The following is a 19,593-nucleotide window of genomic DNA, read 5'->3' as shown; positions in this document are numbered from 1 at the left end:
GCAGTCATTTTCGTAATGCTCATCGATAAAAGGTAAAACTAGTGAAGTGTATGTGAATAAAATTTTTATTCGCACGCTTTCACTGATTTGGCATCCAAAATTAAACTAGTGGTGCATGGCATTGCGCTTTGAGGCGTTGCTGAAACTTTCTGTACCAAAAATATTTTTTTTTAAAAAAGCTTCAAAATATTGTAATTTTGAAAATGATAGATTTTTGAGAGTTTTGATATTTTCGGAAAAAATGACGAAGCGCGTAAGCGCCGCGACGCACCCATAGTAATCTAAATATTGTGAAACCCATAGTAATCTAAATATTTGTACTTATTATTAAAATCTCTATAAAATATCTGATAATTTAATGCTCATATGTCCAATGATCGTTTTTGACCATGAATTGTTTTACTTTTTTTTATTGGATCTCCGAAACCTCTACGCCTGTCACCCCAAAAATTTAATAATTTCTTTATTTCGAATCAGCACGTCTACTCCGCACTAGAAATCGAATGTGGAATAATTCAAATCGGTTGATCCCTGTTCACAAAATCGACGACGAAAATTTGTATGCACACACATACACACATACATCCATTTTTATAACGTATGCCAAAATATTCGGAAACCTTTGAAACGTAAAAATATATAAAAAACTCATTTTCGTATTTTTTTGCAATTACAATACTTTACCTACAGTTACCAAAGTAGCTGCAATTGGTATAAACTTCTAAAAACAATCTAAAATTCGAATTGATTGACAAGTAAAAAAAATCTTCCAAACCGATAAATTAATCCGCAACAGCACAGTCACCATTTAATATATTTCTAAAACTAGCTGTAAGTGGAATTCTGTCTTAAGGCAATTAGGGCATCGTGCTGGAACTTCCCGTACCAAAAATTATTATTTTTTTTTAAAACGATTAACATTTTTGAAAAAAAAAATTACTTCGAAAAAATAAGATTTTTGAGAAACTATAAATTGGACAAAAAATTAGTTTTTTTTGAAAAAAAAAAAATTTTTTAAAAAAAATTTGAAATTTTTGAAAAAAAAATTTTTTTTTTTATTTTGACATATTGTGGAAGATCTGAACTTTTTTTTCAAAGCAATCGTACTGCTTTAACTACATAGGGACAAAATATAAAGCGCGTAAGCGCCGCGTCGCTGTCTAACGCATAAGCATTGGTACGGAACCGATAGGAATGTTAACAAAATGTATACTTATTGTTAAATATACGTGTATTACTGTTAGCTGTGAAACTGAAAATACTAATTACTTTAAGAATTATGTTTTTTTTTAAATAAACTAATGTAAAGAAATGAAATAAAATTTAATATTTCGTTTTCTTATACATTAACACATTGGTTTATGTTGGTTATATAAGGATATATATTTAAAAATCCCGAATATGGACAAATTTCGAAGACCAAATATAGTAAAATGCTTCATATGTCAGTATATATATATATATATATATATATATATATATATATATATACATATACATAAGAACGAAGTACTTAGAAAAACATTAGAGATTTTCTAATACATAATAATTGCACTGATGCGGATTTAAGTGTCTGGTTTTATAACGATTGAAAATATATTGCAATGTTATTTATATACGAGTATCTTACTAGAGCTGTTCAACATCTTCGTTTTTCGTGATTGCATTAGTTCATATTTGGCTAATCATCTATAATTATAGATTATTTCATAAATATGTTTAAAACGATACAGTATTAACTGTAATGATATACAAATAATTTTTTTTATTCTTAATATTTTTACTGGCTTTGAAAAATAAAACATGATCAAATCTATATATCTTATAATAGTATGAGACCTCTATTGCACTTGATTTTAATTATTCCAAATTGTGAGATGAGCAATTACTTATAATATTTGTTTTTCTGCACATAACTAATAATTCATTTATTGAATTTAAATCAAGTGATATACATTTATAGCAAAATATAAAATTTTGTGACCTTCTCTGGATTTGACTAATTGAGTTGTATAATTTATAACGTTCTAAAAATAATGTATATTTAATAAATACGAGTTTCATTTAATCGCAATCGCTCTATTACATGAAGACATTTAACACTATCGCTACGAGTGTCGCCTATAGCCGACACATACTTAACCACCTGTGTGTACGAGTGTTGTCTTTAGACATAAAGTTTCGTCTTTTTCTTCGAGATTGAGAATTGAGAATTATAATTCGTTATTGTATTTTTTTTTTCAAGTGTAATTTTGAATTTCTAAATACATTTTCATTGATAATGAATGAAAAATCGTGAAATTTGTTGTGTCACAAATACTTTTGCAGCTTGCTGGCTCGTACAGAAGTACCGCTCAGCGAAAGGTTTAATATCATTTTCTTTAGTTATCACAGATGTCTATTATTACGGATGTCTTTGAATTTGAAACATATTTTGATCTATAGACTAAAGCAAAAATGGATATCACTACTGATTATTATGAGGTAGTAAATAACGCAGGTCTTTATCTAGACCTTGTGGTTGCAAGGCCATAAACTTCAACGAGGCGCCTTGATATCCCAATACATACATATTTATTTCTGTCAAATTATTGTTTTCAAATTTTAACATTATTTGGCTGATAAATGTAATATATTTATAGATTAATAGATTATATGCTGATTATTAGCATATAAGTAGGGAGGCTGGATACGGTTGTGCCAGGTTACGTTACTAAAGTTGTCATAAAAGCTAAACTATACTGATTTTGGAATTGGGCCCAAAGGAGAAAGACGAAGAATGATCGTTCGAACAGGTTTCCATTATTGCTTTCAGTTAGTGCCTTACATTGACATGATCTGTAGACCTCATTACTTTTAAAGATTATTTCAATCAGAACTGTTAATTGTATTCATTTACCTTGGGTCTGGCGTATATTTAATAAATACGAGTTTCATTTAATCGCAATCGCTCTATTACATGAAGACATTTAACACTATCGCTACGAGTGTCGCCTATAGCCGACACATACTTAACCACCTGTGGTACGAGTGTTGTCTTTAGACATAAAGTTTCGTCTTTTTCTTCGAGATTGAGAATTGAGAATTATAATTCGTTATTGTATTTTTTTTTCAAGTGTAATTTTGAATTTCTAAATACATTTTCATTGATAATGAATGAAAAATCGTGAAATTTGTTGTGTCACAAATACTTTTGCAGCTTGCTGGCTCGTACAGAAGTACCGCTCAGCGAAAGGTTTAATATCATTTTCTTTAGTTATCACAGATGTCTATTATTACGGATGTCTTTGAATTTGAAACATATTTTGATCTATAGACTAAAGCAAAAATGGATATCACTACTGATTATTATGAGGTAGTAAATAACGCAGGTCTTTATCTAGACCTTGTGGTTGCAAGGCCATAAACTTCAACGAGGCGCCTTGATATCCCAATACATACATATTTATTTCTGTCAAATTATTGTTTTCAAATTTTAACATTATTTGGCTGATAAATGTAATATATTTATAGATTAATAGATTATATGCTGATTATTAGCATATAAGTAGGGGAGGCTGGATACGGTTGTGCCAGGTTACGTTACTAACAGTTGTCATAAAAGCTAAACTATACTGATTTTGGAATTGGGCCCAAAGGGAGAAAGACGAAGAATGATCGTTCGAACAGGTTTCCATTATTGCTTTCAGTTAGTGCCTTACATTGACATGATCTGTAGACCTCATTACTTTTAAAGATTATTTCAATCAGAACTGTTAATTGTATTCATTTACCTTGGGTCTGGCGCTTCTTGGGGAACCTATGAGATAAAGGTAAATGAATAGAATTCAAAAATTAGCGTAATAAAATGATCGAAAGATCGATGTTAATTGTATATAAATGGATTACTTTCTTTTTTTATTTTGCTGCAAGTTGAACATTAGTAGTTTTTAGCAATTAGTTTTTGCTTAGATAATTTAGTTCAGTCATAATGATTTTGTTGTCAAAAGTGTGCGTTGGGTACGGTAGAAAGCTGTATTTAGTCTAATAAAAAAATCTAACTTTACTAAGACTAAATGCGAAAGTAAAAGAAAAAGAAAAATTCAAAATTAGAAAAAAAAATCTTAAAGAATTCTTGTTAACTTCGTTTAAGCAATTGTGTTTTTCTATATACTGTTATATTTTATTCATAAGCTTTTTTTTTGAAAATGTTTATGTTGTGTTTTGTCACATATTATTGTTATTGACGACAATAAAAGTCGACATAAACAATTTTGCAATTTATACCTATTTTTATGTCTGTCACTGCTAACCCCAATCGCTGTCACAACCGTCCTTCGGATGTGGACGGTTGTACTTCTGGCTCTATTTTTATATGATTTGATTTTATGTTGAAAACATCGTATTTGAAGTTAGTATTTTAGCATTTCCACGTCGACAAATGTTCAAATTACCATTTAATTTACTTTTCTCCCACCTATCTGGTAATTTACTAAAATTATGGCTGATCAAAAAAAAGTAGCCAAACCATCCCCTACGTATGATGTCCACACTCGAAGATAAAATAACTTAGCATAACACCTCAACAAAAATCACGCATATTTCAAAGATTTATCAATTCAATTTTGATATAAATTACCTTTACAATCAATTCATATCTTTTGGGTTCAACTGTATCAATAGCCTTGATTTGACGCACAGCTCCTGTGTTCGGGTGAATTTCGAAATATTCGCCCCAATCAGCGGGTGTTCCACTCAAGAAAGAATATCGAATGGGGGCTTGGAGTGTGTCCATATCCACCGCCTGGATTTTTTCAGGTGATATCAGAAGAATTCCAGATAAAACACCGCTCGAGACCTTAAAGATGAAAAATTATTTATTTAGTATAAAATTTATGTTGAACAAATAATTCATAGTTGCAGTATTCATAGTATTTTACCGTTGCAGTATATTCGGGGTTAATACAAGCACCATCCAGTAATACACAACCCTGGTAAATAAAGGATGGATCCTGATCATCCGCATCTTGTATGTTAATCGTAAGAGTGGTTGTGGCAGTCATACGTTCACTAGCATTTCTTGCACGATCCTGTAATAAAAGAATAATTTTATATAATCAATCTGATAAAAAGTAGATATAGGGTAGTGCGGGGCACAAAGGATCATGGATTTAGTAATTATGCAGTCTAAAGTACATAAACTATATGACAACGCATTACATATATCAAACAATTATCGAGCTCTATAATAAGTAAAATTCCAATTTGACTAATACGTTTTTTTTTATATTTTTCTGAAATTTGTCATCTGTCCCGTTTTGCCCTATGAGCGAGGTAAAAAAAGCTGCAGCCAGGTGGCAAACAGATCTAACTTCTTTTTTATTAATTTTGAAAGAATTTTGCAAAATAACAACTACATTATTAACCAATATGAAATACAAACTGTATGGCGACACTTTTTTTTTTACAAAAATTACATTGTATATAACCTTGAACCTGAAATAGTATTTAAAAAAATTCTAATTTAAAAGAAAGGTTGAACAACTATGAATTTAATTTATCTCTTGTAAAATTGCATTTTTCTTAACTTAATTTTCTTAACATTTACTATTTCTTATTGTTGACATCTTTACCACTGTCTTTTGGTTCTTTTTACCCCAGCCACATGTAAATTTATAGAAGTTGTATAAAAAAAACAGTTGCATCTAACTTACAAGTAACAATACATCTTATAAAACAATCAAATAACGTATACCAAAAATATTCAGGTTGCATAGACTAAATACAAGAGCTCAAAACCAAAAAACTACCAACTAAAAAACTTTGAATATAAAAATTGATACATGTCCGTTTATCTCCTGATAGCGACAGTATAAAAATCAAGGTGATGGCTTATTACTTTTCCCTTCTGCTTTAAAATAGTATTCTTAAAAATTCTATACTTTGCTTTTTTGAGATGATGATGGTGGACCTTTTTACCTGCGGACCTTCAAATTCAACCCTACTAATGGATATGTCTTTAAAAGTGTGATCTAGAATCTTTAAGAGCAAAAATAAAAGAATGAAAAAAATGTTCTTCATATAGGTAAATTCATTTGATCGATCTGACTTTTATATAAGTCTCGTTTATTAGAATCAGAACTTGTTTTAAGTTTAATTTTAATACAAAGTGTGATTAAACCAATAACATGTGCTGATTTTTTACGTTTTTCGTTCATATAACATTTATCTTCTAATATCTCATAAAATAGAAGGAATGTAGTTAAGCAGTAACAATTGAAGCATTGGAGCAAAAATGCTTATTAAACAAGTTATGACTTTATACTCACTTTGCCATCTCAAATTATTGTGAAAATTTAAGAATTCAAATATTGTTTCTTTTGCTTTTATTATGGATACACTGATAATTCAAAACGGTAATCGTCGTTGATCTTTTATTTTTAGACAACTTTTTTTGCAAGATTCCAAAATTATTCGAAGATTATTTCAACTATTCTTTCTCAACCTTCCGACGTTTAAGCTTTATATCATTGTAATTTTTTCTATACTTTTTTTTCCTTTTTTGATTCTGGGCTTTTTATCAGACTTGAGAATTATATATTTTGCGTAACGGGTATTTTAGCTATTTAAAAGTTCAGAAAAAATATTTAAATATTCATTACAAAAATCCCAAGACTTCCCGAAGAATTTAGTATTCTCAGAAAAAATCGGATTTACTAATTTTGTTTTCTTGGTGTTTTAGGTTATTCTGAATCGTTTGAGACCAAATATGGAAAAAGTATGTGTGTTTATACGCGTGTATATATTTGGCCAATTTTTGACCTTTGGTCGACGTTTTCTGAAAAAATGGCTGCACCAATTTCTAAAATTTAAAAGTCGTTTGACCTAACTCGATTAGGGCGCGTTTATTAGTTTTGCACGACGATTGGTCAAGCCATTTCTTTGGAATTAGCAGAAAAATGCAATATTTTCGAAGACATATCTAACGTCTATAGGAAGTTTTACTTCAATAATATACCCCAATATTAAATATCTTTGCATGTAAGTCTTTAACATATTTTAACCTCCTGTATCAGATATTTTATAATGATTATAATAGTAAGTACAAATTTTGTGTAAATTTATATGGGTTCCGTACTAATGTTTACACGTTAGACGTCTACGCGCTTTGATATTTTGACTCCAAATGAGCTATGCGGCGCGATTGCTTAAAAAAATGTTCAAAATTGTAAAAATAATAAAAAAAATCAAAATACAAAAAAGTCAATTTTTGTCAAAAATTTCAAAATTTTTCAAAAATCTTTTTTCCAAGTTTTGCAAAGTTTTTTTTTAAAAAAATATAGTTATTGGATCAGGAAGTTCCAGCAATTTGCCATAAGGCACGATGCCATGCACCACTAGTATAATCGTGTTCATTTTAACTTTCTAATAAACAATATATGACAATACAAGTAAACTATATGATCCTGGAATTTCTCTACATGTCCACATGATTTATTCACTTTTACTATGATAAGTTCGAAATCAATTTTCATTTTAATATACTATTATCTCGTTGCTAATAGAATTTGATTATATGCAACGTAATAATCAAACTAATAATTATTTGTGCAGTAAATTCATTGAAATAGTAACATGTTATATAACGTAGAAAGCAATAAGACTAGTAAAACACAATCTAATATAACATGAACATATTGAATATCTCGTAATTAATCAAACAACTCCACTCAACTGTCTATATTATGTAGATCAGAAAAATAATGGATTATTCTATATGAGAATTATCAGAATGGAAATAAGTACTCGTGAGAATTTTGCCCACGATCATGAATAATATAGTTTCTCTGCTATAGTTAATGTTGAAATCAAAATATCTATATCATGTTATATATTGTTTTGCCTCGTAGTTATTTGTTTTTATCACATACTTTCTCAATAATGATAAAAGCGATATTTATGCATGGGAAGATGTTAATGAGTGCTAATGCTTCAATTGTGATAATTTGTTTAACAGACCTTTTTTGCAAGATAAAATATTAATACGTAAATAATCGGCTAATAGTAAGTTTAAAAGATTCAATAATAAGTTGTTGCTGGTAAAATTTTAATTCCATATACATTTTTATGAATCAATCACTTTTTTGCTACCATAATAGTTAATGGTGCCTGTGTGTGTGTAAACAGATTTTTTTACCGTTTTCTCAAAAACGGCTGGACCGATTTCAAAAATTTAAAACCATTCGATGTATCTCAATGAGGACTATTCGTTTGTTCGAAAGATACTGGTTGGGATCGACCTAATTAGTTTTTGTTAAAGATCGGCCGGGTCGTTTTCTTGTAATAAAGTGTTAAAATTTTTTTTCTAAGACGTTTATAATTTTTTTTTACGATAGATACCATAGTCTTATATATCACACTAAAATATTACGGTCCTACGACAAGTCGTTTATCTTTAAAAAGTCGTCAAAGTTTGCAAAAATCAGTATAGTTTTTTTTGGCTTTTGTCAAAATTAGAACTTTCATAGACGTTTGCTCCAAAACGTCTGAACCGATTTCAAAAATTTAAAAGCCAATCGATGTATCTCAAAGAGGACTATCGTTTGTCAGTTTTGTGCGACAATCTGCCGAGCCGTTTCTTTGTAATTTGGGAAATAATGTTAAACTTTTCGTCCACATTCAAGCTCATACTACCGAATCTATTTTAAAAAGTCAAAAACCGTTCGTAAGGTGTTAGTTGGAAATGACATTGATTAGTTTTAGGTGAAAATCTACCGAGCCGTTTTCTTGTAATTAACTGTTGAAAAAAAATTAAACCAAATTTTTATGGAATTTATTGGATTTTTTTTTGGCGTATATATCATGGTCTTATAGAACTTACTAAAATATTCCGGCCTTACGACAAGTAGTTCCATTTTAAAAATTCATCAAAGTTTGAGAAAATGAGTAGTTTTTTTGACATTTGTTAAAATTAAAATTGGACGATTTACTTGGTTTAACGATAGAATACTTGGTCTTAATGAACATACTAAACCATTAAAGTCCTACGGAAACTGGTTCAATTATAAATATTATTGAGTTTTGAAAATTTGCTTTTAGAAAATATGCCAAGTTAACGTGTTTGTTCGTTTTCAATTACGTGTGATTAAATTCACTCGGAAATACTTTTAATCACTCATAAATTAACTTATTTTTTATTGATTAAGTCGATTATTTACACATATTGGGAAGTTCATGTAACTTGCCTCAAGGCAAAATACCAATACCAACTAGTTTTCATTTAGTTTATGGTGATGTATATAGTATACATATATATAGTATACATGATACATTACTAAACTATTGAACTGTTGTCAACTATAATAGAGACGATTTAAAATTGACTTGATTTTACAATATCTTATTTTTTATTTATTAATGAGCATCTACTACCTGCTATCTAAACCTTTTAACATTTTTGATGAAATAGTATATCTACATAAGTTATCTTTTAGATTTTAACTGTATTACAAATAACCAAAAAAAAAAATAACAAGACGTTTCCATTTTATAGTAACTTGTCGCACCATTTGTTCTAATTGGCAAATCTAAGGGAGAAAGTTAGAACAACGCACGTAAATTTCTTGACCATTGTTTTGAATTAGTAAAATAATCAGATCATCCTTCAAAGCCTTGTGTGATAACTTAATTGACACTTTTATTGCTGAACAACCATAGGATAATAATCATTTAAAATTCGCTACATGATTTATAACGATTTATGTAAAATTCATGTTGAATTCGATTGAAATACTGATAAAGATAGATCCAATAATTTTTGGATTAATAGATGGATGGATCAGTGTCACATCAGATTTATCGACTTTGCACAAAATAGTTATAGCTTTTCTGGTGAGATGGTGCACACACCTTAATTCCTTGATATTGCCAAGGAAACCGTTATCAATATTTATGAAAGGTGTGTAGCAGAATCATGAACTTGAAGCAACAATAAATAAATAATTAAATTTATATATGTATATATAAACTCACAATTTGCACGCATCTATGCATAAACTTCGATTTTTTTCTCAGTATTACTCTATTATGATACAAAAATATAGGAATTTAGATCGATTATTTTCACATACCGATGCGACCAAAGTAAGAAGGTATCGTTGAGTCCGCTCATAGTCCAGGGTCCTGTTAACGGTTACTTGTCCCTGATGAGGCAAATTAATAGAAAAGTAGCCATAGCCATCAGCTGATGTAATTCTAGTATTTCCAACACCAGAATCAGGACCCAAACCGCTTCCATCGCCCATTTCGATGAAATATTCCACCAGACCATTAACTCCGGCGTCAGCATCTTTGGCTAAGATTCCTTGAAAAATGGTCGTTCCGATAGGCGTCAACTGGAAATAAAAAAGATAGTTTTGAAATACGTAATAAATAATAGATCAGGTACATGATAGAATTGTAGGCAAAACTCCAATTTCTTCGATTAATGTGACATTTTTAATGCAAATTTATTTTTAATCCCTAAAATCCTAATTTCATGGAAAATATTAATACGAAGGGGACATAGGTGTAGGTATAGGAAATTCATATTTCTTCAATGCAGCATTTTTAATGCAAATCTATTTTGATCACTTAAATTCCAATTTCATAGAAGAAATTAATACGAAAGGGATATAAGTATGCACCATCTTAAGAACGCGGTCTAGGAACTACAGTCCCGGGTTTGATACCTACTTTGGCCAGCTTGATATCAAGCTGTAGTAATACGACTCATTTGAGATAATTGATCAGAAAGATTATAAATGATAGGCTGATAAATGATTTTGGATATAATTCTGTCATAAATATCACATCAGTCAGATAAATCTAATCTAAATAAAAACCCTTACATTATTTTCCATAGTCCGCAATGTTCTGAACTTCATAGTTCAGCCTTTTACGTATTTAATCATTATTTTGCTTCCTAAAATTAAATTTGTAATGTCATACAAGCAGATTTTTTTTATGATATCAGGTTAATTATTTCGTACCAGATCATAGTAAATAGAGAGTAAACTTTACAATTGCATCCAAATTTTCCTTTTACTTCAACTTGAGCTGCGATCAAAACTACAATGTTTTCCTTTCTCAATGTTGTGATATGAATCCTTTATGAAACTTATTGCTTTTAGAATAAAACCCGGTAAACCCTACAATTTTCTCTCTGATCATTATTAGATTATTATCTAATACTAATGTGATATTTATGGCAGAATTGCATTCGAAATGCTATTCACTTATCATATTCCAGTTCCATAATCTCAAATGAGTCTGGAATTACTACATCATGATATTAAGCTGGTCAAAGTAGGTATCAAACCCGAAAACTGTGGTTCCTAGACACTCAACTCATATCACAAGTGCATCTAAAAAATATAGAATATATAGAATATATATATATATATATATATATATATATATATAGTAGTTGATTCTAAAAACACATAAATTTAGTTATACATAGTAGGTACATCTACCACGCATCTAAAAATATAGGACAAGGTTGAATAGAAACAGCTCTACCCATCACAATTCAAATACGCATTTTATTTTGCAAACTTCAAGGCTACACAGACAAAATTTCATGAAAGGTTTATGTTTAAGAGCGGTTGCAACAATAGCATGATCAGTCATAAAATTTAAAGTACCAATTCTGCCGTACATCAGACAAATGTTATGGTAAGGCTATGTTATGTAGAACTTTCCATACTAATTCGTTCTAAATATTATCAAAAGCTATGCGGTTGCTGTACAGTCAGGCGTTTTTCTCATATTATCAGACAGAAAAACAGAAACATGGTCTTTCTGATCCAGCTTCATAACATACAAGTGCACAGCACATACATAACATTTTGATAGTGTTCAATATGATTCAGTAGCATAATGTATGCAAAGTGGAGAGTAACATAGCCTTGCCATAACATTGGTCTATTGTACGGCAGAATCGGCCAATATAAATTTCGTTTTAGTCATTTATTTCAGTTCAACTGTATGTTTACACCATCGCCCTCATTTATCCATTAGTAGTTTTGGTGCGATATCCATCGTGCGAAAACAAGCGTTAGCACGTTGCATTTAATGAGAATTTCTGACCATATCTCACAAAAAGGATACTTTTATTTTTTAGCCTTTGCACCAAATGGAGATGCCAAAGTATAAAGTGGCGGCCGAGACATGGCGTTCAAAATGTTCCGATTAGAAGAATGATAGCGAAAATCTCGTTAATTCGAAGGACACGCAACACTGATCATGACAGGTATGTACGAACAACGCACATTCGTAACACCTTCGAAAAATTATCGGTAAAAGGATTATTATATCTTAAGATTTAGTATTAATATCAGCGTCTATGTCTCTACTTGTATAATATCTCAAAGAAATAAGACAGAATTCAGTTGAGTGTTATACCTCAAAAATATCTCGAAAAAATAGGGCAGAATCACTCTATTACTAACATATTCGCTCTTTCCATCCAATTTTTCCAAATTATATATTGTATGTGTGTGAGTGTATTATATTTATCTTTCGTTGTAAACGGCTGCACCGATTTAAGAAAATTTAAAAGCCGTTGATGCATCTGAACAAGAACTGGTATTGATTTGTTGTTCACAATGATCAACCAAGCCGTTTCTTTTGTAATTAGCAGATCAGTGAAAATTTTCATCCACCTTTCTCAGTCCGCAATCCTAAATCGATTTTGAAAGTTCAAAAAATGTTATATGCTGATAAGTTTTTAGTAAAGATCGGCAGTGTCTTTTCTTCGTAATTAAGTGATAAAAAAAAATTTGGTCGATTCACATGAAATTTTATAACAATAGAGATCACAGTCATATTAAGTATGTTTAATAAAGTAAACCTTAATGAAGTATTACGGTAATTAATAAAATACTTTAATAAAGTAAAGTATTACGGCCCTATGACGAAGTGCAATTTTAAAAAAATTACCAAAGTTTGAAAAAAATAAGTTCAAATTTTGTCAAAAAGTCGCTTCTGTGATGTGATGAGTCACAATTTGAATTTCATTGATTGATTGATTGATTGATTAGTTTTTAGTGAATGCGAAAACTTAATATACAGTATAATATTTTATCCAAATAGCTAAATCTCAATTTTGGTTAATTAAGTTAATTATTGCACATATTGGGAAGTTCATGCAACTTTTTCTAAGGCAAAATGCCACTTACAAATAGTTAAATGGATCTCGCTAGAGCATTTAGCTACATACATTCTTTTTAATTTTGAATTCTATATATCTGTACTAAGAACTTGGTCTAGAAACCACTAGTTTCGGTTTCGATACCTACCTCGACCAGCTTGATAATGAGCTGTAGTGATATCCAATAATCACTTGAGATTATATATTTAAAATATTATTGGTGAATAGCCTTTCGGGTGCACTTCAGCAATATATGGTATGAGATAAAAATGTAATGAATATCTTGACCAACCACTGGGTTGCATTCTAATACCACTGCATATATAGCCCTGATTGCTATGTGAAAAAGCTTGTATTTCATTTGTTCCTTTTAATAAATTAAATTTTCACTAATATTGTACTTTTTTTTTTCTTTTTTTCATTTCATTGTCAATCAAAATATACATTATTTTTTAGGAAAATTTGCTGATCTGTATATGCCTTTAAAGAGTTTATCTCTAATGAGATATCTTCTTTTTTAACATTTTATTTTAGATCGTATAACTATTTTTTTTAATCTTCGAGTAGGAGATTCCTCACTCAATTCGTTTAAATATTTGTCTAGGTCACCTGGTAATTTTTTGTGTTATTTTTTACTATTTTTTTTTAATACTTTATTAATAGTTCTTATTTTCAAGTCTTTATGTAGAGTGTCGTTCGAAATATACCATAGTGCGTTTGCAATGCATCTTAATATTTTAGATGCTGCTTTTTGTATTATTTTTATATTTGAATTAATTGTACGTTATTTGTGTATATTTGACCCAAGCCTAAGGCATAATGGCGAACGAACTCATTTTTAATAAATATTGTAATCAATCAAGCTGATCAAGCCCTGCAAGTTCGTTAAGCATGACTTTTATTTAATCCCGAATAATCTCGTAGACAAAACTATCGTAATAATTCATCTGACTAAAATACGAGATGGATTATTGCGAGAGCATTCACGGGCGCGTTAACAAGGTGTTCATGCAAATACTTGTAAATAAATCTGAACATAAATATTAACATACGTTCTGTTTATAATGTCGACAGTATCAATATAATAAATGAGCAGTATGTTTAGTCTTTCGTGACACACAAATTGATTATTTATACAAATGCTCGGGATATTAACAATAATAAATGAGCTGAAATAATGATGAAATTTAATATTTATTCGATATACTAAACAATAACTTCTCAGTTTCCATCGATACAAGCGCGTTGACTAATATGAATAATCATAACGCTACAATATGGAATATTTGTTGAACTCGGCCTTGTTTTTTTCATTTCAACATTTAATTTACAACTGCCCTTAGTGGACCTTTAGCAAATATAATAAAGAATCTACAGGCGCGTGGCATCGTGTCTTAAGGCAAAAAAACAAATATATTTTTGTTGTTGTTGAATTATTGAAATCGGACGCTCCGTTCTCTCAGAAACTGAATTACCATTGCTGGCACTATTTGCTCCATATCTTCGAAACCGCTGGACCTGGCTTTGACAAGAACTAATCAGCACGTACCCCAATAATTCAAATCGAATGTTTTTTAATTAGTCAAATCGGTAGATCTGTGTTCAATATGAACGACTAAAATTTGTGTCCGCATAACACATACATCCATTTTTTCTAAGGTATGCAAAAATGATCAGAAATCTTTGAAATTTAAAGATATATAAAATATTTTATTTTTGAACTTTTTTGCGATTATTATATCTTGCGAATATTATTAAATATAATACCAATACATAATTGATAATGAGCAGATGTTACTCCTACTTTAAATCAAATATTAAGTAAGAGTAAAAATATTATCAAACATAAAAATTAGAACATATTTATGAAACTAAATTTATTCTACGCAGCAGAGCTCCAATAAACGTGTTGTTTTGAGTCTTTTTCGAAAATTAACATGCTAAAGGTTTTAGGCTGATTAATTAATTGAGATGGAACGCCAGTCTTTCAAAGAATATCATAGTAATCATTATTAATTCCATTTATAGAAGAACCACGTTCAGTCTTCTTAATAAAGAAAAGCCATTGTTATTATCGAGGTTATCTTTAAGTTTGAAATATTAAAATTAAACTGCTTTGCAAATTACTGTGTTGCTCCGCAAAATGCACGAATTAAACATTTTACTCAGATAATTGCTAATAGTTTATAATTTGAGATAATATTTATCAATTTTAACTGCATATTGACATTCAAATATCAAATCTGAATACAACAGAGAGGTCTTTGTAATATTCGATAATTTTGCGTTTACTTTATTTAGTATTAGAACCACAGGACTTCAAGTTCGAATCTCACTTGCAGTCTAATATCAAGAAGTAGTGATATACATTTTCAGTAATAAATAATACTACAGCTTATGAAATATCAGAATTATGAACAAAAACAAAAAAAAAATTATTTAGATTAATTGTATTGAAACTTTTAAACAAATTGTGATATACTGTTGTATATATAATTGTATACCTATTTTTTCTCTGTTTACATAAAGGTAATTTTTTTTTTAGTATCTACACCTTTTTTATATGGTATTCTAATTTTTAGTAGTACTTAGAATATCTAAATCAAATGTCCAATCCAGTGATTCAACGTCTGGGTTTTGATGGTCTACTCTAAAGGAAAATCTAGTTAAATTTGTTTTAAATAATTTTTATTAATACATTCTAATTTATCAAAAAAATGATGATAAAAATCTTCTATTTACTCTAAGATTTAAAAAAAATCTTTAAAAATCGTGTTAAAAGATATTTTCCTGATTTTTATAAGGTGGCCATACGTTCCGGTTTGGTTGGGACAGTCCTAGATTTCCACTTTGTGTCCCGGATTTTTTCAAAGCTACATTATTTTTTTAAGTTATTCTCTATTTTATTTGCAACTATCCAGTTAAGGGCATTAAGTAAATTTGGGGAATTAACAATTGTCAGCCGTAAAGGGACATTTGTATACTAAATTGACATATTGGAAAAAGAACTCAATAGTTGTTTTTCAATCGTTTTAATATTAACAATATTTTAATGATAATGATGTAATCTTAATTATTTACTTATAAATAATTTCTTATAAATAATAACCACGTTATTTCAATCTTTATCAGGAAAATTGATGACTTAGATCAGGTGGCGCTTTTCTTTGTAATCTTCGTCGATAGTTATCTGTTATTATGAAGTTTGCTAGTAAAATTGGGTGACTGACGTTTCTATTATATATTTATGTGCTGTTTTTGTTATTGCATCTCTTATGGTAGGTGTGTTCGTGCCGAGATGAATCAGCCAGTTCAGGATATATTTTGGTGCTCCTAAGGCAATTTTCAAAAAATTTGTTCTGAAATTTCTGTATTATTTCTACATTAGTCTAATGAGCACTGCACCACAATTGTATTCCATAGCACCAAATTGGTCTGAAGTTTTATATAAAAGTAGCTTATTGTATGAGCTTAATTTGGATTTAGTCCCTAATAACTAGTAAAGAGTTTTGGTTTTTATTTCAAACTGTTGCCACTTTTTTATGTAGATTCGCCAATTAAGTTTTCTATCGACGTATATGACGAGGTATTTTACATGGTCCTATATTTGTCCCGGAGTTGAACCCGTCCCCATTTTCGATTAGCACAACCCATTCGTAACTAGTATTACATCAAATTCGTATGAAATAAAATTTGTGTTATGTATTTGAATATTTTTTAATACACGTCCAAATTGCAATTTGACTGATTGCTTAATTTCGACATTCTGCTTATAGAAACTATTGACGAAATAAATCCTTTGTACTTAAATATTTTTTTACAATATTCTTAACACAATCTTTGGATTTATGAAATATAACGCTTCCTTTTTTTGTGCAGGATACAACATCTGCGGCAGACAAAGTTGAGTTCTAATTTCATTCAAAAAACCTTATAATAATTTTTTAACTATAATCAACTGTTGCGGAAGTTTTTTTACAATGTATTACTATACGATGTAAATAATATAACTGTGCAGATGTGATTACAGGAATCCGGTCCTTGCCGGTGCTGTTTATATTTCTTCGACCAGAGTGTCACGAGCGAAACGGAAAAGCATCATGAAACGCTTTGACAAAACCATTATAACTGCATTAGAATAAAATAGTCATTAAATTATAAAATACTAGCGACATTTAGCTTTGCAGAGCGAATGAAGCCGGAGTTCTATGTTGTGAATGCACAAAAACTTGTACGGCTCGTGCTTTTACTAGAAAGGGACTTCAAGGGATATTTGTAGTTGAGAATCAATTTTGTATCTTGATAATATTGAAGAATTAGAAAAATGCGTTGGTATATTTTCAGATACATTAGAACTCTGTTATCAATACAATGAATTAATTTTTCTTAATCTTTTGCAATTTATAATTTAACTTCTAAAATGGACGATATTGCAATGTAGGGGAGACTAAGAGAACGGTTGTGCCAGGGTTCGGTAGTGACAGTCGTTATAACAGCTAAATTTTACCGATTTTGAGAAAGTGTCCAAAGGGAGATCCATGTAGTATGTTTGTTCGAACAAGTTCCCACTATTGCTTTCAGTCGGCGCCCTTCATTAGCATAATCTGTAAACCGCATTGCTTTAAAGAGTCAAAAAAAAAAAACTGTTTATGTACGAATTCTTTTTATCATAACTGTTAATTGTATACAAATAAATAATCCATCTTATTTAAAGACAGTATTTCAGTAAAAAAATAGATATAGACAAATGTTCAAATTACCATTCAATTTACTTTTCTCGCAATTATTTGGTAAATCACCAAAATTGGCTGATCAAAAAATCTCCCCTGCTTCGTCTATCTTTATTAAAATTTTATAAGCTGAAAATGTATTTTGTGTAATCATTGAAAAATCTTCATTAAGCATATCGAAAAAAGGATTTTCGAATTATTTTAATTTTGATGTCCTGAGATTTCCATGCATCCCGTTTAGGATGTAAATATGAAGAGATTTTTTTGCTTTTTGAAAAATTGTAAAAAGAATATTGCACCTAACTAATATTGAGAGTGCGGCGAGAAAAGGATTCAAAACATAAAATATTATAGTATTTTTTAATAATAAAAACTTTAGACAAGCCATAGGTCAATTATCAGTATGTAGAAAACGACTCACTTGCTAAGATTTTCTTTAGTTTGGAGTTGATAGATTTTCCGAAATTGTTTTGTGAAACAATACTTTAAATAATTGTGAATCAATTGAGATTAATTTCTTAATAAAAATTACAACCAATCTATTTCGTGAAGACATTTAGTTAGCTTTTGTTAGTTTTTAATGCCTATTCTATCTAGTTGTGAATATATTTTTACATATTTTAAATAGGTTTTTTTTTTTTTCAGTACTGTGCGGAAAGCCTATATTTTCTCGACAAATATTTTTGTCTTTAATTACACGTGAAAATGAATAACACACTACTGCTTGATATCAGGTCGTACGCAACATTATAATTGTATTAGCAACCTCGTAAATAATTAATAAAAATAACAAATCTCTATTAGTTTTTTTTTATTAATCTTAATTATGTTTTTTATGCGAAATTACAATTACATGTTCCCCACAATTCTACGACCTTTTAATTGTTTATAATAAAATCGGTTGCAACTAACATTATAACATTTAACATGACATGTATTTTAATGACTCAATGAACTTTAATAAATGCAAATAATATTCACAAAAGTGTAAAATACAAGGTGTGGAGCTAAATAAAGCATTCTTTGGACTTTACAAACATTTTAACTGTTTATGTGAACTTGTGATACACTTAAGTAAATAATATTTTTTAAAAAACAAATTATGATGAAATTAAAAAAAAAAACATATCACGTGAAAATATTGAAATACTGTCCCTAAATACGATGGATTAGTCACACAATCAAGTCATACAAGAAAAGGGCCAGTGCCACAACCGTCCAGAGCCCCATGATAAATATGTAACACAACACTACATAATTATTTAAACAAAGCCCATGAGTATAATATAACAATGTAAAACAAAACATAATTTTTCAAGTAAGAAATCTTTGTATGTTCTAGTTTTCTTGTATTCAATTTTTCTTTTTCTTCCTTTTTGTATTTTATATTAGTTAAGTTAGATTTTTTTATATGTTTAATCTTTGCCCGAAAACTATCACAGCATACATATGTCACATAAAACAGAATGTCCAACTTACGACAAAATAACAAGCAAAGTGATCTATCTGTATACAAGTCACAGTTATTATTAAAAGAACTCGAACAAAAAAACTTACTTTTGGCCCTTTAAAAGCAATAATGGAAACTTGTTCGAACAAACATACTTCATATATCTTCCTTTAGAACCTATCTCATAATCAGTATAGTTTAGCTAGCAATACATCATTCAGTTCTATTTTTCAATAAAA

General features: G+C 29.5%; 1 protein-coding gene across 1 annotated transcript in view; it reads right to left on the bottom strand.

Annotated features, from left to right (window-relative positions):
- The window catches only part of LOC113375949 (cadherin-99C-like), a 204,826-nt gene that overhangs the window by 21,103 nt on the left and 164,130 nt on the right, over positions 1-19,593 (bottom strand). The window contains exons 4-6 of the mRNA XM_026615885.1: positions 10,110-10,373; positions 4,920-5,069; positions 4,619-4,837 (exon numbers count right to left, since the gene is read on the bottom strand). Of these exons, the coding sequence (XP_026471670.1) occupies positions 4,619-4,837; positions 4,920-5,069; positions 10,110-10,373 (633 nt within the window). The remainder of the gene's footprint in view (positions 1-4,618; positions 4,838-4,919; positions 5,070-10,109; positions 10,374-19,593) is intronic.

Source organism: Ctenocephalides felis, unplaced genomic scaffold (genome assembly GCF_003426905.1).
Source record: "Ctenocephalides felis isolate EL2017-DRISC unplaced genomic scaffold, ASM342690v1 CF-g0.4_SCAFFOLD_01886, whole genome shotgun sequence".
Lineage (NCBI taxonomy): Eukaryota > Metazoa > Arthropoda > Insecta > Siphonaptera > Pulicidae > Ctenocephalides > Ctenocephalides felis.
This window is presented reverse-complemented; position numbering and strand designations above follow the sequence as displayed.